This window comes from Prionailurus bengalensis, chromosome B1 (assembly GCF_016509475.1).
Source record: "Prionailurus bengalensis isolate Pbe53 chromosome B1, Fcat_Pben_1.1_paternal_pri, whole genome shotgun sequence".
Taxonomy (NCBI): Eukaryota; Metazoa; Chordata; class Mammalia; order Carnivora; family Felidae; genus Prionailurus; species Prionailurus bengalensis.
The window spans coordinates 68,979,729-69,005,620 of NC_057344.1; the positions used below are offsets into that span (position 1 = coordinate 68,979,729).

The 25,892-nt window shown below is 33.6% G+C and overlaps 1 protein-coding gene across 11 annotated transcripts in view; it reads right to left on the reverse strand.

Moving 5' to 3' along the window:
• The window catches only part of RAPGEF2 (Rap guanine nucleotide exchange factor 2), a 247,548-nt gene that overhangs the window by 102,050 nt on the left and 119,606 nt on the right, over positions 1-25,892 (reverse strand). For 7 of the 11 annotated variants that reach the window (XM_043566382.1, XM_043566356.1, XM_043566389.1 and 4 more), the window contains 3 exons: positions 17,489-17,564; positions 15,497-15,664; positions 13,085-13,102 (listed from right to left, as the gene is read on the reverse strand). In XM_043566382.1, coding sequence (XP_043422317.1) covers positions 13,085-13,102; positions 15,497-15,664; positions 17,489-17,564 — 262 coding nt within the window. The remainder of the gene's footprint in view (positions 1-13,084; positions 13,103-15,496; positions 15,665-17,488; positions 17,565-25,892) is intronic. The other 4 variants (XM_043566367.1, XM_043566399.1, XM_043566348.1 and 1 more) reach the window with 1 other exon arrangement.

Consider the following 25,892-nt stretch of genomic DNA (forward strand, 5'->3'; position numbering starts at 1 on the left):
CCATAAAAGACATCCAATTTGTTTCCTGACAAAAGTAGGTGTTTTAGATAATGTGACAGGTGAAAAGAGTAGGCTAACACAAGAAAAGTTAAATTTAACAGGGATACATATAAATACCTACACGTGTGCTATGAAAATGTCACTTGCACAAGTACAACATGAGGGATATCAGGCTGGAGAAACACTTCATAGGAGTAGGGGGAGGTGGGAAGGATATCTCTAAAATGGAGCTGGCTAAAGGTTCCATATGAGCCAATGCACAATGCCTTAAAACTCTGATAATCTCAGGTGACATTATCTGGCATACAATGTCCAGAGCAAGGAAGACAGAAAGTTCCACTGTAATCTGCACTGTAAGGTATGTAGGACCTTATGTAGGTGGTAGCAATCAGTTCTAGACATCATAATTTAGGAGACATAATAATAAACTGTGTACTGAAAGAGCAGAAAACCTACTAAGGTGTTTAGGAAAGCTACAAGAAGTTAGGATTGGTTAACACAGAAAAGAGGGTTAATGGAGTAGGATCTCTTTAACTATCTGAAGTACAGTGACATGAAAGTGGAATATGAATATTCATCTGTGTTGCTTTAGAAGTAATCTAGAACCATGAACTAAAATTACAGAGAAGCAGATTTAGGCTAAACTTAAGGAAAAGCTTCTTCATTATTAGCCCTTCCTATAATAAATAATAACTGCTATGATTTACTAAACCCTTGCTTTGTACTAGGCAGTAGGATATAATTTTGACACATTATGTAAGGACTATCTTGCAAATACAAGGGCTAACTGTAATTAAAATTTGGGGGGGCACCTGGGTGACTCAGTTGATTAAGCGTCCAACTTCAGCTCGGGTCATGATCTCACTGTTCCCAAGTTCGAGCCCCACATCAGGCTGTGTGCTGACAGCTCAGAGCCTGGAGCCTGTTTCAGATTCATTCATTCATTCCTTCATTCTCTCTCTCTCTCTCTCTCTCTCAGACTCTCTCTCTCTCCCCGCCCCCTCCCCCCGCTCATGCTCTCTCTCCCAAAAATAAAATAAATGCTAAAAAATTAAAAAAAAAAACTTATAGCAAAGGCTAAATTCAGTGATTCTATAGTGAAAAATAAATTGTTAAGGGTTTTGATTGGGAGGTCCTTAAAATCCTTCCAAGGTCCTACGGTTATCTTATCTAACATGGCCATTACCAAACATTGGCTTGGTAGCAAAATGGGGATAAAAGGGGTGATATGATAATAGAACAACAGAAAAAGAGAGAGCCATTGAATGGAAATAAATCTATCTTATAAGAAGATTTCCTGGCAGTGACTATTCCTTTATTCTGAAATTTCTATCTTCCTTATTTTGGCAGTCAGAGGGGAAATATTAAAATGCCCTTACTTTTTAACAATTACAGTGCTAATTAGACAATAGATTAGAGGTTTTCTTAACATCCTTAGTTCATAAATTAAAAGTTGCCAAATTTAGAAGAAGGTTAAAGATAATTTTCTTAATGTTAGCAATAATTTGATTAAAAATTGCATATAACTAGATAATCAGTTTTATAGATGTTTTTTAAATCCCTTGAAATTACTTAATATATGTTTTTTAATATTCTTAAATATTACCAAAACACTTCCAATATTCTCTGGTGCAGAAGCAAATAATTTGAGACTTTATTTTTTCATCTCTAAAAACCATGAGTACTTTCAGACAACTGTAAGTTGTTTTGATCCATTAAAGTCATACTGGGTGCCTGGATGGCTCAGTCAGTTAAACATCCAACTCTTGATCTCAGCTTAGGTCTCAATCTCAGGATTGTGAGTTCAAGCCCCACAATGGGCTCCATGCTAGGCATGGAGCCTACTTAAAAAAAAAAAAAAGTCGTATTTACGAAAAAATCTCTCAGCAAGATTTAGCTTTTGTTACTCATAACATTAGTGAACCTAACTTTTAAAATACACTAATTAATTACATAGTCATCTTTGTTATGAAATGGTACTACTTAACAGTTAAAACCCATTTCTGTATTGGAATGAAATTAGGAAAGTTAAAGATAGGTAAAAAATGCTGTGCTTTCTTGATATGACATGGTTTGAAAATGAAAAACTTATTTGCAGCAAAAATACTGATGAATCAGCCAAAGCCTACCATCTCTGCCAATATAATTTAGTAATTATTTTTCACACTAGACATTCTATGCTGTAGCCATGTCTTTTAAGGGTATTTCAATCAGGCATCTAAAATGGTTAAATTATTTGATACATATCTCTTTCAGATCAAATTTAAAACTCAAATAACATAAAAGCAATATATGTTAAATTCATTTTTTAAAATAAATAAGTTTTTATATCAGGAATGGAAAAGTCCCATGTCTAGGTTTGACTCTGAGTACCATGAACATTGAACATGTAAGTTAACCTCTTTGCCCTTAGCATGCTTATCTCCTTCCAGTGGAGATACCATCACCTAAGTGTTTAGGACTACAAGGTTTATTGACAAAATATATGAGATATATTACCGAGCCAACTGGTATACAGCATAAGGATCCAATAAGGGCAAAATTTTATTCCTTCCAAGATATTCTAAAAAGTCAGTTGCACTCAAGGTTTGGGCAATTCAACAGTTAATGCTGTATAATATATAGTGTATAATATATAATATTGCATAGATGGCTTGGATTAACATCCTTCTAAAGATATCCTTGTGTAGAACTGTTAATGTAGGTAGATCTACAGTTCTGCTCCTACAAGTATTCAGCAATGTCAATTCTGTGAGTTTGATCCAAAGACACCAACACACAACCAAGATGCTGCTGAGCACCACAGAGTGTGCCGCAGGAGTAATACGGCGTACGAGATACAAGATACAATCTGTTTTAAAGACTTTATTTTCTCTTCAGAAATTTAATTTGTTTACGTTTATTTAGTTATTTGGGGGATGAGGAGCAGAGAGAGAGTGGGAGAGAGAGAATCTCAAGAAGGATCCACACTGGGGCGCCTGGGTGGCGCAGTCGGTTAAGCGTCCGACTTCAGCCAGGTCACGATCTCGCGGTCCGTGAGTTCGAGCCCCGCGTCGGGCTCTGGGCTGATGGCTCGGAGCCTGGAGCCTGTTTCCGATTCTGTGTCTCCCTCTCTCTCTGCCCCTCCCCCGTTCATGCTCTGTCTCTCTCTGTCCCAAAAATAAATAAAAAAAAAAAAAAAAAAAAAGAAGGATCCACACTCAGCGCAGAGCCTGACACAGAGATCCATCTCAAGACCGCGAGATCACGACCTGAACTGAAATCAAGAGTCAGACGCTCAACCGAAGGAGCCACCTATGCGCCCAGGAATTTAATTTTTAACAAACATACTATCATTTTCAAAATCTAGTGTCTTTAAATAAATACCAAAATGTATAAGTTTTCATAATGGTTGAATAATCTTTATTCTAAAAGAAAATGACTATGCTTATAAACGAAAGCATTAATCAATGTACTTCACTATCAGGAATAGAATTGTGACTGCCCTTCTGTTGTTATTAAATATATTCCAGACAGGAAATACTTCAAGGTAAATCTGCCTGGAAGATAATTAAATATAGAAGATTGTCTCAATATAGAAAATATTTTAGATGCCACAGAAATTTTTTAAGTGTTCTCTTGAAAAAGAAGTCAGCCTATGCTATATGACCACATGAACTCTAGATGACAATATTTAATCCTCCTCATAAATAAATGAATAACAAAGCCCAAACCACATATCTAATTGTTCCCTCTTCTTAAAAGCTCTAAAAACACGGACTATTTTAGCTATTCATATTTTAGTTACAATTTGAAATTTTCATTTACTACCATGCTGATATTTTAAAAGAATAAGACTAGAACACTTAATTATATACATCAGACTATTACAATTGTTGGAACTGGCAACATGGATCATATCCATTGGAGACTATGTCTCCTGGTTGTGCCATAAAGTAGCAGTTCATAGTATTAACACATAATCATAAATCTATAATTAAATACTAAACAGATAAGGCATTCACTCATTCATTCTACGCTGGACCCGCAACACCAAGTGGGTTAAGACAGGAAACAAGAAATGAGGGATGAACTTTAGAAATCATCCTGGACAGTTCAACAGTGTGGTAGACCTAAGGAAAATGTATTGTTCATTATATGAAATGCTCACTAAAAGACTGTCTTAGAACAAATGTTTAACAAAACCTATTTTTCTTGATGGCTTCTATTTTATAAGAAATAAGTGGGGAAGAAAATAAAACAACTATTTTCAAAAAATTTTTAATTTTTTTAATGTTAAATTTTTGAGAGAGACAGCACGCAAGTGGGGGAAGGCCAGAGAGAGAGGGGGAGACACAGAATCCGAAGCTGGCTTCAGACTCTGAGCTGTCAGCACAGAACCCAACGCGGGGCTCGAACCCATGGACCTCAAGATCATGACCTGTGCTGAAGTTGGACGCTCAGTCTATTGAGCCACCCAGGCACCTCAAGACAATGATTTAAAAGGAGACATTTCTCTATGTAAGAAAGGATACCTGAGTCTATAGTAACCACTAACCCTACAGAATATTCATGTGGCCATTTCAGCTTTCATCAAGAGAAACCGGCCCACCATTTTAAATTTGTGGAGCAAAGAGGGGCATTTTTCCGTCCCTTTCCAAAGGCAGCTCTACCCTTTCAGATAATTTGTTTTAGCAGTTGATTGTTGAATTACATTGAACCTCTGAGCACAATCAGTAGTAAATCACACTTTGTGATGACAAAGGAAACTAGCCACTAATGTCTTAACATAAGCAAAACAAGTGGATGGAAAAGACTGAAAGCAGCATCTTTATTTGGACACAAAACAAAACAAAATGAGCCCGTTAAAAAAAGAGAGAGAAAGACAGTAGGGATTCAAAGTAGAGGGTAACAAAAAGAAAAGAATTCAAATCTAGGAAAACAGTAGAAAGAGCTGGAATTTTGAGAAGAAAAACACTTTAAATACATTACTAGGTTATTTGTTTATTTCGTACAATCAAACTGAAATAATTTGCAATAAATTGGATTAGATTATCCTGAACATTAACTATTAATCACCCACAGGATGTTGTTAAAAACTACCCATGGTGATCTTTTATTTTTTTGAGGGTATGGGGGAGGAAACCTAAAACTAGTCTTACTGGTTGACCTAAGATCAAAACTCCATTTTTAAATGTTATCTAACAGATATTTCACAGTTATAATGACTATATTTTCATTACCATACAAAACGACATAAAAATTTTAAATATTTTGTAATTCCACATAATGGCTTATAATTATCTTAATAGGGAACGGGTGTTAGTAGCTTTTTTCTTGGGGGGGGGGGGATTTGGGTGGGTGTTAGATAAAATTCCTAAAGGGAAAAAAGCTCTAAATGAGAAATGCTAAATAAATTAAGTAAAAATGTCTATTTTTAAAATCACTATCAAAATGGATTGTTAGTAACCATCCAATACAATTAATATATTTAAAACACAATTATTTAATGTAAAATATTTTAAAATTCTTCTGATTCTACCCAAAATTAGCTTGCGATCTTACCATTTTCTTTCAGTATCTATAAGAGAACTGAGCAGCAAGGAGGAAAAGGAAGTAGTGATGAAAATCATACAGGAAAGAAACAAGGTTAGGGTCAGCTTCAAAGGTGTGGGACCTATGCAGTCACAAAGGACTCTGTTCAGAAGGACCCCTGGACTTGGGAAAACTTTTTATTTTGAAGAATAAGCAATGGACAAACTACAGTTATTTAGAATTGCGTATGTGGCAGATATTTTCTTGAAAATGAACAAACTGAGCTTGTCACTTCAAGGAAAACAGCTGATAGTACTGTGTTTGCCAATGACAAAATTTTAGCTTTCAAGTAAAAATTAAACTTTTGAAAAATTTACATCTAACACCATAAGCTTGACAGCTTCCCCATCAGTAAGGCTTCTTAAATGAGACTGGTAGTGATATTAACAAATGTGATTTTTTTTTTGATACTGTGTAACATGCCAAAATTTGGATGACAGCCTAATTTAGTGACCAATGCATAATGTTACAAAATCATACATAAGTAAAAAGATCTATGGGTAAGTAAGACCAATGGGTTTAAATAAAAGAGAATCAGTTCACCAACACAGTTTTATATTCTTTATTGCAACTAAATTTTTAAGAAACTACCATGTGTCAAATTTTGGTGAACTGTATCAATTAGATTATTTGAAAAAGCTGTTAAAATACCCCTGCCTTTTCCAACTACCTGTGTGAGACCAGATTTTCTTCATATACTTTATGTACTTGAACCAGAAGAGCATATCAACAGAAGTAGATATGAGAATCCAGCTATCTCATATCAGCCAAAATATTAAACATAGCTGGAAAAGTATAAAACAACACTACTCTTCTTATAAATGTTTTGTTTTGTAAAATATGTTTTTCACTAAAAAAAAACTTATATAATGTATAATACATTTATTATTTTAAAATTAATAAATACTTCTACATTTCTCAGTTTCAACTTCTAATATGACAAAAAATGACATGAATAACTCATATAAACAAAAGCTTGCTGCAGCTCTCAAAAAGTTTTAAGAGTGTAAAAGAGTCCTGAGATACAAAACTTTGACAACTACAGCTCTAAAAGATGAATTAGAAAATAATCAGCACTTTTGCTCTTTTAAAGATTCCACAGTTACCAACCATCCATAGATTCTTTTAAGACAAAACCCCGTGTTTACATGAAATACCACTTCAGCTGAACCTTCTAAGACCTTAATCCACTTGAAGAATGGTTAGCTGCTCATAATCTTCCAGTCTAATTAAAGTTAGGAAAATGTCCATACCAAGGAGACAAAAAGACTGAAGCTCTCAAGTGCTCATCAATAATGCTCACTGTCGAGTGCATCAATATTATTGAGATTATCAGTGATGCCGAAGTATTCTCTACATCCTAATTAGTTGGAGATATGCTTATTTTACAAATTAACAAATAGCAAAACGATCTTGTTTTTCTAAAAACTTTCCTGAGTATTCCAAAATTTCTAATGATTCAGTTTGTTAAAGGTTCAGTTTAAAAATTATATAAAGAAATGGATAGAAAGTAGAAGTATGATAATAATTAGTGAAAGGAAAATGTTACAACTTAAGAGTTTTTAAAAATTTTCTTTCATGTTTATTTATTTTTGAGAGAGAGCGAGAGAGACAGAGTGTGAGCAGGGGAGGGGCAGAGAGGAGGGGAGACACAGAATCCAAAGCACGCTCCAGGCTCTGAGCTGTCAGCACAGAGCCCGATGTGGGACTCGAACTCGTGAACCGTAAGATCATGACCTGAGCCAAAGTCGGCTGCTCAACCAACTGAGCCACCCAGACGCCCCTTATTTTGAGATTTTAACTTTATTTTCAAACATTTGCAAATGCCGTCTGGATTGTACCAAAACCACAAGCGACCAATTATCATTATTATCCTCAATCTAAGTAAAAATCAAGACAATTTGAGTATTTTCTTTTTCATCCTCAAAACTGTCTCTTCTGAATTAGCCTGCCAATCAGTTATCCCAAGAAGTAATTCATATTTCAGACTGCCTCACTCGACTGTCACATCATTTCTTCACTATGCTAGCAATTCCAAATTCCGTATTACATACAACTATCACCTATGTTTCACTTGAAAGAGAGAAAGGAAGACCAGAAAAAATAAAGGATTGCTTGATCCCATACTAAGTCCATAAGACATTGCTCTAATACAAACAATTACTCAATAAAGCTTTTTCCCCCGAATAGATCGTATAATTATTTTTTTCCAAAGTTTCTTAGTTATTTTTCAGCTTGTGTGTAATTTAAACCACAAAGGATACTAAGTACAATGTGAACTGGGTATGTTCAAGTCAGTCAAAAGTTTACTATTGATATTCTTAACACTACTGAACTATACATTTAAAAATGGATCCTGAGAAACTTAACAGAAGACCATGGGGGAGGGGAAGGAAAAAAAACAAACAAACAGGGAGGGAGGGAGCCAAACCATAAAAGATTCTTAAAAACTAAGAACAATCTGAGGGTTGATGGGTGGGGGGAGGGGAAAGTGGTTGAAGGGCACTGAGGAGGGCACCTGTTGGGATGAGCACTGGGTGTTGTATGGAAACCAATTTGACAATAAATTTCATATTAAAAAAAAAAAGAATATCAAAAAAATGGTTACGATAATACATGTAATGTTATGTGTTTTTTACTTAAAAAAAGAAAAAACATTGAATTATGCACTTTAAACAGGTAAAATGTATGGTGTATGAATTATATAACTCAGTAAAGCTGTTATTTTTTAAAAGTGTAAGTTTGCTCCTAATCAATTTTTTTTCTTTTTTTTAGCAAAGGGAAAAATGGTTTACTATTGAGATCTGGATCATTACTAAATTTTTGAGAGAATAGGGGGAGATTTTACATACACAAATACGTATAACATAGTAGGCATTTTAACTCATTTAATATAATTAAATATTTCCTTTCACAAGGGACTTAAACCTTACATCTATACACTGAATACAAACCTCTTCCAGAGGTCAACAATATCTTCTGCCCAATAGAAAGGCATTTCAAGTTAATAATGTTTTAACACTGGATTCAAAATCAAAAGAGAACATTTCTAGTCACCCGATATTTCAAACAGTGAAACAGACAACTTACTGATAACTTAATTGTAAAAAGATCAATTCAGCACAGGTAGGAAATAGGTCTGAATATCAAAGTAGATTTCTCCAAAGAAAAGAGACATTTTTCAAATCAGCATGTAGCACTACAAAATCTCATGGAAAAAAAAAAAAAAGCACATAAGAAATGAAACAGTCTAAGATGAACAGGATCTTTGCAGTTGAGACTAAAAGCTAAATTTTAGCCAAGTATATTTAAAACATATACAAGTACAGAAAGCCACCAGTGTTCACAATTAGAGGCAGGACAAAGTAGCAATGATCTGACAAATAAATTGCTTGAAATATTGCATGATTTGCTGCACAACACCCTTATTACTTTCAATTTCCAAGTGCAACCAAAAGATGGGTCCAATTATGACATCAACACAAGCTTTCTTTCAAAATGGAATGAAAGAACAGTAAATCCCAGTGGACACGGGAGTTCTGCAGCAGAGATGATGTAATATATAAAAATAGACATCCTCTAACAGAAGCTGAAACTTGGGTAAACAGCACACTGCACACTATTCTCAACTGCCTTGCATGAATTTGCAATGCATGCTGTTAATAGCACAAGAGAAATCATTTCTTGTTTTAAACTATTTCCTGATTTACATTTCCATTTCTATACACACTCTATAGTATAATTTCCCAATCTGTATAAATTAAATGAACATAAATACCTGATTGTAACTGCAAGAAAGGGAAACAGTCCCCCCAAAGCAAGGAAACTGAGACCACTGCAGCAGTTTTAACACACTGCATTTTGCTAGAAATTGCAGCACATATGGCACAGAATTGTTACGTCCACCTATTGTTCAAAGACCTTTCCACAGGGAGCTTTCTGCAGGATTTTAAATTGCAACATGATCTAGGTGAAGAGGAATCAGTAAGCCTGCTGATAATAGGTTCAAAAAGCAAAGAATATTTTTGACACTTTAAAACTCTGATGCAAATATAAATCATCATACATGCATACAATAACTAAGATCTAGCAATCTGTAGAGGTTTGTGTGTGCGCGCGCGCGCGCACACACACACACACACACACACACACACACACACACATCACTACTGTCTAACACTCTTCCCTACCCCTCTCTTTTCCATTCTTTACCAATTCAGCTTTCACATTTCTATTGGGCTTTCCTGGATTAAAGAATATTTTCTTTTGAGCCAAGATATTAAGGCTGTTCAAAAAACCATGCCTGATTCTTCAAGGTGCCCTGTCTATGTACCTCCACAATACTAAGAATTCTCTGTATTTTAGTTGCCCATTTATTTGTCTATATTACCTATGAAACTAAAAAGAAGCAAAATATGTCTGTCCTGTAGACCTATGTAGTCCTAGAGACTGGCACAAAACTGAAACAAGGTGGGCACACAACAAATATTCATTAAATAAAAACATGTAAATGAAAATACTGAGCTTTCCTCTCTATGATACAAGAAAGAAAATATACACATTTTCTGAAACTCCATCCTATTACAATGCACAGAAAGGCACTGATGATATTATTGAAGACAAAGGCTTTAGCAAAGAAATGCCTAATGAATTTAAAGAATGAAAATGTTGAAATAATTAAGAAATTTCCCCCATATTTGAATATTTTGTATATAAGCGTAGATTTTTTAGATGTCATATGAATAAATTATAGTCAGGTATAATATGATGTGAACTGATTGTTATAAGTTAAAATCCTAAGACCTTAATATTCTAGGAAATTTAGTAAATCTACAAGTCACTGATATATTAGTGAAGATATATTCTCTTACTATTAAGTAGGAAATGTTGGATTAAACTAAGACGACCTCAGTAAAAAATTAAATAAATAAGTGAAAAAGCAAAATCATTAACATGAGTGAAAATACTATTTCTAATGCAAGAACAATAGCCCATGTCAAAAACACTATTGTCACATAAATGTGCACAAACACCGTAATTTTTCATTTGTTTCAATATCTAACCATTTTTGAAACTAACCAAACTTACCAAGAAGTCCTTAATTGAAAATGATACTAACTTAAATCTATCCCTTAAAAAAAACCTACTTCAGAGATATAGAAGATGTAACCTAGGAATGATTACATAACCATTATAAGAAATAGAAATTGTCTTATATTGTTATAAAGAATAACTTTATAAAAAAAAATGGGACTCATTTCCATAAGCCTCATGCATGAATCAATCTTATTACAACTGGTGCCATTTTATAGATATTATATTTACACTGTAACAAAAAAATTATTCCCATTATGTTGTAATGTTACATGGTATTAAACTTATATTAACTTAATAATTTTATGCAGTATTTTTTATTACCTCTATACATCTGTACCAAGAATCTTAAACTAAGCCTAATCTACTGAAAAATTTAATACATAATTACTAAACAGTGCTCTGAAGTGTATATTCATATTGTAGACAAGGACTACTAATAAAATGTGTGGGGAGGTATCTTTTTATATGATCAACAGGTTTCCATTGTTTCAAAAATCTTGCATTGATTGAAACTTTATGAATATGTTTTATATTATCCTCCCATTTCAAATTTGTAGAAAACAGACCCATTCTTTTTGGGGTAAGTAGGAGTGGGAGTGGAAAGTCAATCAGAACTGCAAAGCACAGAGAGCATCTTAGTTCTTTCAGCCGTCCGAGGCTGAAATGTCTGTTGCTAGACGTAACCCCCATGGTGTAGAGGACAAGTTTTCTTCAATCTTCAGTCTACTCTCTCTGTACAATTTTTAATCTTTCTAAACTAAGAAGGCGGCATAGCTCTCTTTTCATTAAGATAAAAGAAACAGAGGGCAGAACAGGTATGTACCAGTCTCCCCAACACGCCAGTCAGGTAGGTTAAGTCCTCCCCTTAAATATCTTCTCGAATAAATAAATCACAAACTCTTAGAATCAATTACCTGTAAATGTAGACAGGCAGGGCCTGTAATTATGGGTAAAATAAACAAAGCTTTTTTCCTCTACTGTGTTCTGAACCGAAAGACAAAACAAACTTGACCAAAGTCTCTGAAGAGGCTGACCCTAAATCTTCTAGCCTCTGCCAAGAACCTTATCTACACCCTGCCTATTATTTTATCCATTCTAAGACTGAAAATTCATACCACATCTTATTTTCTGGCAATCTTAAATATAGCCTCAACCTCAACTCATCGAAATGTAAGAAAATTCTAATGAAAGCCATCTCCAATATTCCCTTCTCACTGAATTTTAAAATGCTTATTCTCATATTAAAAAAGAGAAAGATTATTTACTGATGCATCTTTTGAAATATTAAAGTTCTAGATTTTAAAGTACACTTTTGCCAGACAAAAGCTCAAAACGCTGGCGCAATTTAAAAAATTTATATAATTAGATCAAAATTTTATTAAATTTAAAAACAATGAAAATGTTTAAGATTTACCACATCATTTAAAATTTAGCAGTGCTTCTAAAGTACCATACAGCAGTCATGACACCTGTGGCATTTTAATATGTATTCTCTTGCACAGAACATAAAGTTACTGCCTCATTTTAATTTGAAAACCTATACAAATATTTCATGCTTTCAGGCAAGGTTACTGTAATAGCCAAAGATATTATATTGACAGTAGACTTCTTCTAATGTGAATTAAATTATTCATGATCTTTTTCCTGTGCAGTAAGAAAACACAATTGTAAAATTTTACTAGTTCTTTAACCAATTAGTGTCCAGAGGTAAATCAGTTTTTCTTCCTTGACTCCAAATTCTCTGATAACCCCCAATCTGACCCACAATTTCAAAACAGTAACACTAAGAATCATAAATTAGTCATGTGCCGGCGTGAAAGAAATGAGCAAAGATATTAATATAGGCCTCTTGATTAAAATATAGAATGAAATAAAGCATGAAATCTGGTTAAATATAAAGTGCAAATAAGAAAACACAAGCCATTTTAAATTCTCATTTCCTTTTTGACTAAGCCTTTATTCTGTTTGACTAAAATTTTACCAGTGGTCTCCCACAACACTCTTACATTGGGATTCCTGAAATTTAAAGTTTCCACCTACATCACTTAAAATATAAAGGTAAGTTGCTAATGGAGTTCCCATACCTGTCTTTCTCTCTTCATTTCTTTCCTTGAAAATCGTGTTAGTTAAGAACACTGTTTCCACTCGTTCTTAAAAGTAATTAGGTGGCACTTAAGTGGACCTACGATGGACAGTTCATCCCTACATCTGTACAAATAAAGCGGCCTGTACCATCACCTAAACCAGTGACACTTTCGTTTTAAGAGATTTTAAGAGATTTTACTAAATCGGGGCAAAATACAAAAGAACAAGACCAAGCCAAACACATCAATGTTATAAACTCATTAGTTACAATGCAAACTCACAAATAAACTTGGGTTAGTATTAGGAGACCACACACAAATTACAATACCTGAGATTTAGTGCATTCCTTTGAGCCAAAATGAAATGAGTGCCATAAAGGAGGAAAGGAAAAGATGAACATTATCAGACATGCTATAGTACATCTGCCAAAACGAAGATAATGTTAAAATATAGGTTAAGTATGACCATACAGAATCGGCTATATGTATAATGTTCTCCATGTTTTTTAGCCATGCAACTGGAAATGCATTTGAAATCATTTAAAATCACCTGTGAAGTATGATCATGCATCTTCTAAATAAACTTTTCACCCACAGTCCCACAATACTAGGATTCTTTCAAAAAGAAATATTTCTGTTAAGAATAAGTAAATATGACTTATGGCTAATGAAGAATAATAACTTTCATTTCATTCTTTTTATCCTGTAGCACCATATATACACACCAGATTTTGTTGTTTTCATAGGTTAAAATCAAGTATTGAGATGAAAATATAAATATTATATATATATAATTAAAACACAACTTGCACACAAAATAAGTATCCAATATTTTCCATTATGACCATGTTGTTGCCAATCTGAACTCATTTAGTAAAATTAATACCAACATATCACATATTAGTAAGCTAGCACATGATCCATTAGTAATCAAGTTAAACTTTCGTCATAGTACTGACTTTGCCCTCATAAAAGTATCTGTTGACCAGGTATGGTATTTTTTTAAAGCCATTAAATTAAAAAAAAAAGTAATCTTGTAATAATAAAAAGCCCCACACATTTTTATACAACAGATCAAAAAAGGGAAGTCGTGCAGGGAAACTGAGTGAAGTATTCCATAAAGGGGGAACACACGGAAATAAAAGAGAATAGCAGTTATAAAATGATCCCCCCAACTCAAGTGTGAAAATAGGACTATAAAATTAAACCAATCAGCGTTAACAATAGATTTTAAGTAATTCACACTCCCACTATCTTAGTATGGAATCTCATTTGGAAAAATAATTCCAAAGCAGAAAGAATATTAACAATATTAGTACTAGACTAAAATATTATAATATATGGAACTATTAATATGTACAACTATTTTTAATCCAAATTTCCTTCTTCCATGATCCTGTATCAACACTAAAAATACTACCTTCTTTTACAGACAATGGTAACAAAAAAACCTTTCATGGGTTTTTTTTTTAACACCAAATCTCTCCAAAGGACAAACAAAGCTCTCTTTATGATGTGCAAAAAGCTACCCTTTCCACACGAGCTCAATGAAATGATTCAACTATAAAATTCATGTTAAATTAAAATAGTGCATGGGTAGTGAGAAGAGTAGGCGAGTAGCTGGTGGTCAAAACTGCTTAAAAATCCACACACAAAGAGCTCTCAGAAATAAAACATATGAAGTGCAGGTATAAAGTATATCCTATCACTAAAAGTTACTAAAAATTAAGTATATAATTTTAAGTCTATATTTATTTCCCCATGTATTTTGTACTTATACTTCTTTGCAAAGAGAAAAAAAGTGCAAGTAAACAAAACAAATGAGAAATGCAAAACAGTTGTCAATTATCTATTTTTATGTTACATTTTTATTTTAAAATTTCACATATAATGACTACCATGTAATGTTATTATATCTACAGACAAACCATTTTTGACTTTATTATGACATATGTAAGAACTCATGTTACTTTCTTTTTGAAAATAGAAATCTTAAAATATCTTCTCAACTATTTTGGATTGGCCATCAGGGGAAAGAAGCATAGAGTAGTTAAGCAGAAAGAAAGGAATAAGAAACATAAAGTTTTAAAACTGAATATACTGGGGTCTTACACAATCACTCATTATCTGTGCCTTGGTTTCCTCAAACATAAAAATAGCTTCTCGAATAATTATGAAATAAATGACGATCAAGTGGGCTGCAGCATTTAAAATGATCTTTGAAACTATCAGAAGTACTTGAGACCATCTTTACACTGGGATTTTTAAAAGCATCCCTTCAAATTATGCTTTCACTTCATCATATTAAAAACAAAAAAATCTCATGAAATATTCTCACAGTGGTATGCAAAGCTATGAAAATAACATTTAATTTTTATATATCTACCTTAAAAAAAAAATAAGTCTGATACCAGTTATTGGGGCTGGGAGCGGGGGTAAAATTTTAGATGAAGGTAAGAACTTAAAATATTCCAGTTACAACTGTATAGCTGATCACAAAGCTAACCTCAGAGGACGTTTTAATAAGTAAAAAGGCTAACTAACCAATATCTTTTGATATCTTATTTCAATGCTCTTTAAAACTCTTCATACTCTATGTGTTCCTAGCAAAACCTACACTTTGGATAGGTATATCACAGAAAGGAATTATTCCTCTAAAGTAGAAAATGCAAATGTCTTTTCACAAAATTCCAAACAAAAAAACTAAAGATAAATAAAAATATTATATTTTAATAACTTACCGTATGATAGCCTCGAGGCAAAGGTGGTTTGCCCACAGGATAAGGATCCACAGTGTCGATAATTGTTTGTCTTTCACCTTTCTGGTTGATTTTTCTAAATCTCCTTCGAGATTGTCGATGAGAAGCTTGACGCTGAAAATACTCTTCATTTTCATCCATATAGTCCACCTGAAAAAAATATATATATATATTTATTTCCTCAAATACAACATTCCATATTAAGATTAGACACAGAATAAAACTTACAGATAAGTCCATATTCATTCATTCTGCAAAGACATTTGTAGACAAACTATCTTTACAGACTAAGCGTTTTTGAACTTCTCTGGAACTAATTGGTTTTGAGTAACTTTTCTTTTATGAAGAAGCATTTTCAGTTCCACTTAGGGCAATATGAGTAACTCTTGAATTTCCTGCAGTTTAAAGGGAAGGATATTTTCAGTAATCTTTGTAGTGATTTATTAGTGAAAGAACTCACAGGATACATTACCTCGCATTATGAAAGCAACAGCCCCATTGTCTTAACTCTGGTGTATATGAGTAAATCTGTAAAAACCCCCAAATCCCAAATGACTCAAGCTGGACTGCTAGCAGAACGGCTTTGGTAGGTTACTAGGGTTTCTCTTCCTACTTTCAATCTGTGGATTCAGTTTCTTTTTTTTATAAATAGTGTTATTTAAAAAAAAAAAATTCCTCATTTTCAACATTTTAGAAACTGATGAATGGACCAACCAGAATAAAAGTTACTTTAGGTCAATCCTCCTCATACTTATGTAATGAAAATGTGATTGCTCACAATCAAGGCATAGTAAGATTCTAAGACTATTCTCCCACTAGCAAACCCAGTAGTTTGTATAATATCGGCAAGTATAGGATTTTAAATATCAAAAGTCCCACAGAGAAACACAAAATAGCACTTACAGAGGCCAAAATCTCTAGGAAATACCTAAAATGCTTTCCAAGACCTGTTGCTGGAAAGTCCTATGTAACTACCCACATTTTCTAATCCTAAATCTTTACTTACCACCATGTTACTTTCTTACTTAAGAGTAAATTTTGTGAAATTTTACCAAAGATTTTCACTCCCTTGGACAAAGAAGTTTTCATTTTGATGAATTCCTCTCCTACATCATAGGGGAAAATCCCAAATCTTCTCTGAAAATAGACTTATGGCCTTCTACCAAATACTTTATTAAATGTGAATAAAAAGCTTCCATCATCTTCTATATTAGGCCAGAAAACTGGGGGACTAGTACGCTGGTTAAACACTCTGTTGAGGTCTTTATTTCTCTTTTTAACTGAATTGCAGGATTTAAAAAATATATTGACCAGGATACCTGGATGGCTCAGTTGGTTAAGTGTCTGACTTTTGATTTTGGCTCAGGTCATGATCGCACTATCATGAGATCAAGCCCCACATCAGACTCCACACCGGGGTGGAGCCTCCTTAAGATTCTTTCTTTCTCTCTTTCTCTCTCTCTCTCTCTCTCTCTCTCTCTCTCTCTCCACCCCTCTCTTCTGCTCATGCACTCTCTCTCAAAAAATAAAGTTTAAAATATATACATATAGACTGTAAGACATGTATAAAAAACAGGAATTGGTTTCCTTATCCTGTTGCCTGAATACATATTACTATGATTCATTTGAAGTATCTTACTCATTCCAATTAATATTTAGAGAGCTAAAATGCTGTAATTCAAAGATCATTCCCAAATTTAAGTAAAATGGCATTATCACAGATTGATTTAACAAAAGTTCAAGCACAAAACATTTAGGTACTTGCCCCTTTTGAGTCTTCTTTTTCATTTCATTGAATCTTATAAATAATTACAATATTATGACTATGAACTCAGATTCATAATAATAAAAATTATGGAATAAATATATCTAAAGTTATAAAATCTATAATACATGATTATAAGTACTGTGCAAAAGTGTTTTTATTTTTATAATTTTTTTAGGGAAAAAAAGTCTTCACAGAAGTATTCTTACCACAATCATTTCAGAAGGCTCTAAAACAATGCATTCACAGCCACGCCTAAAGCTTCCTGCAGAACGCTTGCCAAAACTAGGAAGAAAAAAAAAAGATTTATGAAATATAAATCGAAAATTTAGGCCAACTCTCCAAATAAATAAAAATAAATAAATAAAATAAAATAATAAAACAAAAACAACCACTGGAGAAAGGGAAACTCTTTCATCATTATTTACACAGAATAACAGGAACCATTCAAATTCTTAAATTTCAGACATATATTTTTCTGAAAAATTCCAATATCATGTTTCCAGATTAATAATGTAACTAACAGAAAACCAGTATGAATGTGTTTTATATTAGCTTGTTTTACTTTTTTTTTTAAGTTTATTTATTTATTTTGAGAGAGAGAGAGAGAGAGGCGGGGGGGGGGGGGAGATCGTGTGTACGTGAGCCAGGGAGGGGCAGGGAGAGGAGACAGAGAATCCCAAATAGGCTCCCCACCAACGGCGGCAGTGCAGAGCCCAACATGGGGCTTGAACCCACAAACTGTGGGATCCTGACCTGAGCTGAAACCAAGAGTTGGACAATTAGCCAACTGAGCCACCCAGATGTCTGTATGTTAGGCTGTTTCAAGTTATTCCCAGCTAGGTGAAAATTTAGAATATTCTAATATTCTAATGGGAACTGAATCAATGCAAACTATAAAAATATACAAAGTATAAAATGCACGTAAATTTTCTTCTGTAATTTAATTGACTTAGTTAAGCATTTCTTTTACCTAAAAACTATATTAAATTTTTCTACATTTTCAAATCAACTTATTCGAAAAAAGTGTAAGGACAAGGTATTCAACTTAAGATTTTTTCCTTAATTCAAGTGGACGTGCATATTACAAGCCCATTTCTCCTGAAAACTTTTCACTAGCGAACTCAGATATAGCACCTTTGCCCTATCTGTGACAACTCCCACCTTAACATTGCAGCAGGTGATTCTGCCATAGCTATATTCACACTAGAACCATGAGGAGAAAATCCTGGTGAAGCTAGGTAGTCCTGACTTGTTCTAATATACCATCTACTCCTACCCATTTACTACTACAAAATTCTCCCCTCCCTCCAATTGACATTTTTAATAAACATTTTTAATAGCTTATCTTTGAGAAAAAAAAAATTCTTCCAAAGAACTTTTTTATCAAGCAACTAATCCTGTTTCTTAAAAAATCAAAAACAGAACTATATGTGGCATATATATGAAAAAATTATTTAAATATTCACATGTACATTCATGCACACATACACAAACATTCATATTAGAGTGCTCTTTTTAAAGTGGAAAAACTAGCAAGAAAATATAATAAACCCATCTAGAATATTACTTCTCGTGCAATTAAAATGACCTAAATCTTTAAATATTCTTACCTTAGTTTACAAATAAATACCACTAAAATGACATAAAATCTTCAGTACACACAAAAATTTCTTTCTGTGTTTCTGAACTACCTGATTGCAGTTTAATTTTTTTACAATGAACTTTATAATTTAATGATACACTACAAATGAAAAAATTATCAACATGTTAGTAAAATATGTAGCAGGTTTTATGCCACCTTCACCCATTTAATCCTGTTACATGACTAGGTAAAAATATATATTATATGTTTAAGGTGTATTTCTAAATAAAATAACATTAAAATCTAAAGAAACTCACAACTACGTAACTCTTTTTTTTAGGTTTTTATTTAAATTCCAGCTAGTTAACATACAGTGTCATATTAGTTTCGGATATACAATACAGTGATTCACTGCTTCCATATATCACCCAGCACTCATCACAAGTGCCCTCCTTGGTCCCTATCATCCATTTCCTCCATCCCCCAACCCACCCCCCCTCTGGTAACTGTCAGTTTGTTCTCTATTGTAACTCTAATTTTTATTCTATTTTATTAAATTATAGCACTGGACAACATAATAATAATGTTTTAGAAACATAATGATTGAATGATTTTCCTGTTTTAAAATTTCAAATAGTAAAAAAAAACAAAAAACAAGTTTAGAATGCATGCAACGTGTATATAATACTCAATAAAAATAAAAACCTGTTAGAATTGCTTACAAATTTCAGCAACAAAAGGGGTAATGTCTACACAAACAATATGGTAGTCACTATTTTATGCCTAATTCTGTACAAACAACTCTCCCTACTTCAGAATTAAAGGTGTAAATCCTTGTACAAAGTAGTCATTAGCTCAACAGAATTTTATGGTAGGACAACAATCACATATTCATTTGCACAAACACTATTACTTTGGAGATGAAAAGTTTGCATCCCCTAAAATGTGCTATTCAAAAATATCTCCATAAGAGTCTTTTGGGAAAAGAGATACACCAGAATCTGATGAAACTCCCTTTGCAGCCACAGAAGACTCAAGTTCTACTGACCATCGCAAATATGTGAACTGCAGGAAAAATAAGACTCGCCCTCAGGTAATTCCTTGAATACACTCAGCAGAATACACTCAGCAGAAAAGGCAAATGCACACAGAACACATTCTAGCAAAGGAGAATATATTATTTCATTCATCCAACAATCTATGATTTCAAACCCAGCCAACAACCTGGAAGTACAATAGCCTCAAAAGAGCCAAATAGTAGGTCATGAATGCACATACTAGGCCTAATGACTAGACCTCTTGTCTCTAATGCAAAGATGACTTACTCTTTGCTTACAGACCAGAAGCTATAAGTTAGGATGAACAAAGTACTGAAAAATGCTAGCTAGAAATTAAGTCCACAAAATACATTCACTTTTCCTCTGTGATACTTTGAAACAATAAATATGTAAACAAAAGTAAATAAATATCATTATTTACTAAGTTTTTAAAAAATCTTGGACCATGTTCTACACACTGTTTTAAAAACCCAGTTCTGGGGGTGCCTGGGTGGCTCAGTCAGTTGAACGGCTGACTTCGGCTCAGGTCATGATCTCGTGGTTTGTGGGATAGAGCCCCACATTGGGCTCTGTGCTGACAGCTCAGAGTCTAGACCCTGCTTCAGATTCTGTGTCTCCATCTCTCTCTCTGCCCTTCCTCTATTCACACACTCTTTCACTCACTCTTTCTCTCAAAAATAAATACACATTAAAAAAATAAAAATAGAGGTGCCTGGGTGGCTCAGTCGGTTAAGCGTACGACTTCAGCTCAGGTCATGATCTCGCGGTCTCGCGGTCCGTGGGTTCAGGCCCCGCAACAGGCTCTGTGTTGACAGCTCACATCCTGGAACCTGCTTCGGATTCTGTGTCTCCCTCTCTCTCTGCCCCTCCCCCACTCACGCTTATCTCTGTCTCTCAGAAATAAATGTATGTATAAATAAATAAATAAATAAATAAATAAATAAATAAATAAATAAATAAATAAATAGAAACTTAGTTCTGAAACATAAGTATAGAGCTAAAAAAGGACACCAGATAGCAACATATAAGCTCCACCCTAGATGATATTGAGATCAGTTCTTTAAAATTTAGTGGAAAGAAATGGAGAGAAATCTGCAGGCATGCAAATGACATAGATGTTTAGACAGCAAAGCACAAAACAAAGTCAGTAAGAATAAAGTACAAGACATTTCATCTTTTAGTTTTATGTGAGTGCAAGAAAGCAGTAATCAGAGGATCCACTCTATACAATGAAATATCCTTTGTGAAAACAGATCAAATGCATACACCATTTAATATGACATTAAACAACAAGGGGTTCTCATGTTTTAGTTAAAAGACATACATGAAATCTAGACATCTTTAAAGCATTAGCACAGTAAGTACTAACATAATAAATAACAAATAGTACACAAAAACCTCAAAATGATGAATACACTAGGAAGTAATTTCTAAAAATGGAAATTACTATACCTACTCTTATAGCAAACCATGTAAAACCTATGATATAGCATTCTCCTAGCAAAGTTTCTAAGGGGAAAAACACAGAACTGAAAAGTTCCCAACAAAAAAATTAAGGAATTCCAAAGGACTTTTTGTAAGATCAGAGGCACAAATTTAAACACTTCTTCAGTCTTACTAATAGCAGCTGAAAGTTGGAAACTTAAATGTTTCTAAAATTATGATTTAAGAAAATTTATAAATGATACAAATTAAATAAGAACATGGGCAACTTAAAAAATATACCTATAATCCTTAAGGGTTTCAAGAAAAGTAAGAAATTTAAAAGAAAGAGTGAAGGAGAGGGGAAGGGAAGGGAGGGAAGAAAGAAAGAAAGAAAAGTCATAAATCGGTAAGGATTATTTCAAAGCTATGTGACTGTATTCTGCTCCAAATGCTTCTTGGTACCACTGCAGAAATGGACAATTAGTCCTATCAAATGCATTCTTTTTTTATTATTAATTATTAAGTCTTACAAGAGACTACACAAAGCGATCTATAGATTCAATGCAATCCCTATCAAAATCCCAAAAAGCCAATCTTCAAATTCTTGCAAATAAAATTGCAACGGGCCTACTTAGCCAAAACAGACTTGAAAAAGAACAAAGTTGGAGGACTCACACTTTTGATTTGAAAACTTACACCAAAGCTATAGTTATCAAAATAGTGTGGTACTGGCTGAAGTGCAGACGAATAAACCAATGAAACAAAATTGAGAGTCCAGAAATAAACCCATGTATCTATAGCTAACTGATACTGACAAGGGTGCCAAGCTCAGTCAATGAGGGAAGAACAGTCCCTTCAACAAATGTGCTGGGACAATTGTATTTCCACATAGAAAAAAAGAAGTTGAACCCATACCTCTCACCACATATAAAAATTAACTGAAAATGGATCACTGACCTAAATTTAAAAAGCCCACACCACAAAACTCTTAGGGAAAAAAAAAAAAAAAAAAAACTGGGATAAATCTTCATGACATTGGATCTGGCAATGGATTTTTTTTTTTTACTTCCAAGTTTTTATTTAAATTCCAGTCAGTTAACATACAGTGTAGTAGTAATTTCAGGTGTAGGATTTAGTGATTCATCACTTAAACATACATACAGTGCTCATCACAACCCTCCTAAATACCCATCACCTATTTAACACATCCCCCTGCCCACCTCTCTTCTAGCAACCGGGAGTTTGTTCTCTATAGTTTAGAGTCTGTTTTACGGTTTGGCAATGGATTCTTAAATATGACACTAAAAGCACAAGCAGCAAAAGGAAAATTAAAAACTTGTGTGCATCAAAGGACATTATCAAGAAGCTGAAAAGACAATCTACAGAATGGGAGGAAGTATTTGCAACAATACATTTGAGCAGTGTTTAATATACAGAATATATAAAGAACCTCTACAACTCAACAACAAAGACAAATTAAAAAATTAAATTTGCCTAATTAAAAAATGAGCAAAGTACCTGACTAGACATTTTTCCAAGAAGGTATACACATGGCCAATAAACACATGAAAAGCTGATCAACATTCTGAATCATTAAAGAAAAGCAAATCAAAACCACAATGAGATACCAATTCACACCTGATGATAGATGTGAATGAGATACTAATATGGTTATAATTTTTAAAAAAATAGCAAGTTTTAAAGAGGATTCAGAGAACTTGGACTCTTATATTTTTTCTGGTAGGAGTATAAAGTGGTACAGTCCCTGTGGAACAGTTTGGTGCTTCCTCAAAAAGCTAAACAGAGAATTACCATATGACCCAGCAATTCCACTCCTAGATAAACACTCAAAAGTACTGAAAACAAGGACTCAAACAGATATGTGTACATTCAAGTTCACTAAAGCATTATTCACAATAGCCAAAAGGTATAAACAACACAAATGTCCATCAACATATTAAACATATGTAAACAAAACGTGATAAACACATGCGATGAAATATTATTCAGCCATTAAAAGGACTGAAGTTGTGATACATGCTGCAGCCTGCATAAGCCTTGAAAGTATCATGCTAAGTGCAACAAGCCAGTCACAAAATGACATATACTGTAAGATTCTACTTATATGAAATATATAGAACAGGAAAATTCATAAGGACAGAAAGTGGACTATAGATTATTGGGGGTTGTAGGAATGCTTAATGGTTACAGAGGTTCTGTTCAGAGCTATGGAACATAAATTTTGGAAACAGGTAGTGGTGACAGTTGCACAAGTATGATTGTAATTAATGCCATTGAGTCATACACCTTAAATAGTTAAAATAGCTGGGGTGCCTCGCTGGCTCAGAGGAGCATCTAACTCTTGATCTTGGGGTTGTGAGTTCAAGCCCCATGTTGGACGTAGAGATTATAAATAAACAAACAAACAAACAAATGGCATATTTTATGTAAGGATAAAAAGGTTGGGTTTCTTGGCAAAAATTTGGGACTTGAATAAGAAAATGTAGAGATACCACTTTGATCACATAATAGCAAATCTTAGAGACAAAGAAAGAGTTAACTTTGATGACCGAATTATATCAATGACAGGCCTGGGACTGACCTCTTTTCTACATTAATTAGCAATGAAGTGAGAGAAGTTGTGGGTGAAAGTGGAACTAGGAAGAAATGGGGAGAAGGCAAATAAGTGTCACTGAAATTTCTGAAGAGTCAGTTGTACTACCTACATTCTTTTTTCATCCAGCATTAACCCTATTTTTATTTTACTGCTAGCCATAAATTTGAGGGTACTGCCACCTCAGCCCCATCTCCACAATTCGGCTTCCTATTCCTCTTCCAAATACTCACTGGACCCATACAGCAGAATCAAAATAAACTTTGTGATCAATACAGAGCTTATAAAACACTCACTAAATATAAGCCCCTGTTCTTATATAGTGTGCATGTAAGAATTTATGTATCTTCTGCAAAAGATGAGTCACAGGGAAGTTGTGAATACAGACAGAAGAGTGAGTACCATGAGTTTAATAAAAAGACTGTCATATTCGCTTCCTACAATGGTACATCAAAACCAAAATAGATTTGTAGAATTTCAGAGATTAAAAAAACAAAAACAAAAAAACAAAACTTAGAAAATCCTATAGTACAGGGTTTCTTGGCATTTTTTTCTTCAGCCATAATCCAAGGTACTACATTCAAAGGTCCTCAAACATTTGTATTTTATATAGAGCCCTCAGGTGATAATACATGTGACCAATGCATTCCTACTCACCCCATAAGAACTGCCTCTCTAGTTCCATTTTTATTTCACAATTGAAGAAACTAAGCCAACCTATCTAAATGAGATGCCTGAAATCACAATCAGATTCCATAATACAGGATTCTGTCACACTTCACTGACCTTGCCCTTTCTCTTGCTTTCTGCTATAGCCCTCTTCCACATTCAATAACATAAACTCTAGTCTTGGTAAGCTTGCCATTTATGAGGAAAAACTCCCAGACCTCCTAAGGAATATTGCTATACTGTATCATATTTACCCATAAAGCATAAACCCAATGACAAGTGGAGAGCAGAAGTTGATTACAAGATAGATTCTCAGAGATTGGCTAGGCTCACTCACTGCCTAGTTGAGTGAAAAAGACAAATCAGCTTTTGTAATTCAGAAGGCAATTCAAATTCAGCAAAATTACAAATGACCATCAAGAGCTTGAGGGTTACCCTGGAATAGGCCAAGATCTGAATGTCAAATCTATAAAAACCAAGCTTCTCCAGGCAGTTGCTGCCAGAACTTCAACTAGTAGAACATCTGCTTCTTTGAAACGGCACTCATAATACCACATGCCATGATAAACAATGATATTTTTGAAGTTTAAACTTCTTAATTTTTAAAGTGACATGGCTTATTTTTAAACCTTGAATTAAAATTATTTAAAAAAAATAATTCCTCTCTTTTAATAATTTCAGTCTTGCTATATAAACACATAAATACAAATACATATGTATAATAATTTTCAAAAGCAAGAAAGATGTAGGTAACAGTTATCAATGAGACTGGGCCTGGATATTTAAAAACTTGTTCGCCCTTTCTATACTAGATACCAACCAGCCTTTCACAAGAGGCTATAAAGTCAGAAAGAAAGAGATAGGGAGATATGAAGAAGTGTGCTGTATGTGGTTTAAGAATGCTGACAGTTTTTCTCGTTCTACATCGTAAGAAAAGTTAATTACTAGAGCCTATTTTAAATCCTTCTAAAACTGTTCTGTATAAATACACTGTATAGTTTGGCTTTCAACTATTAACCTCAATGTAATTTCAGAATGTCCTTATAATCTTACATTAAACAACTATAAAAGACAACTAAAAGTAACGCAGGTTTACTTTTGGTCGATATATTGGTTCTCTGAGCTACAAAAAAAAAATGTTAAATTCACACAAATGATTGCTATAAAGACCACTTACAGCATAACAGGGTTATTCCTAAATGCTCATATTCCCTAAGTACAACTAATTTAGGGATGGTTGTTCCAAAAACCATTTAACAATC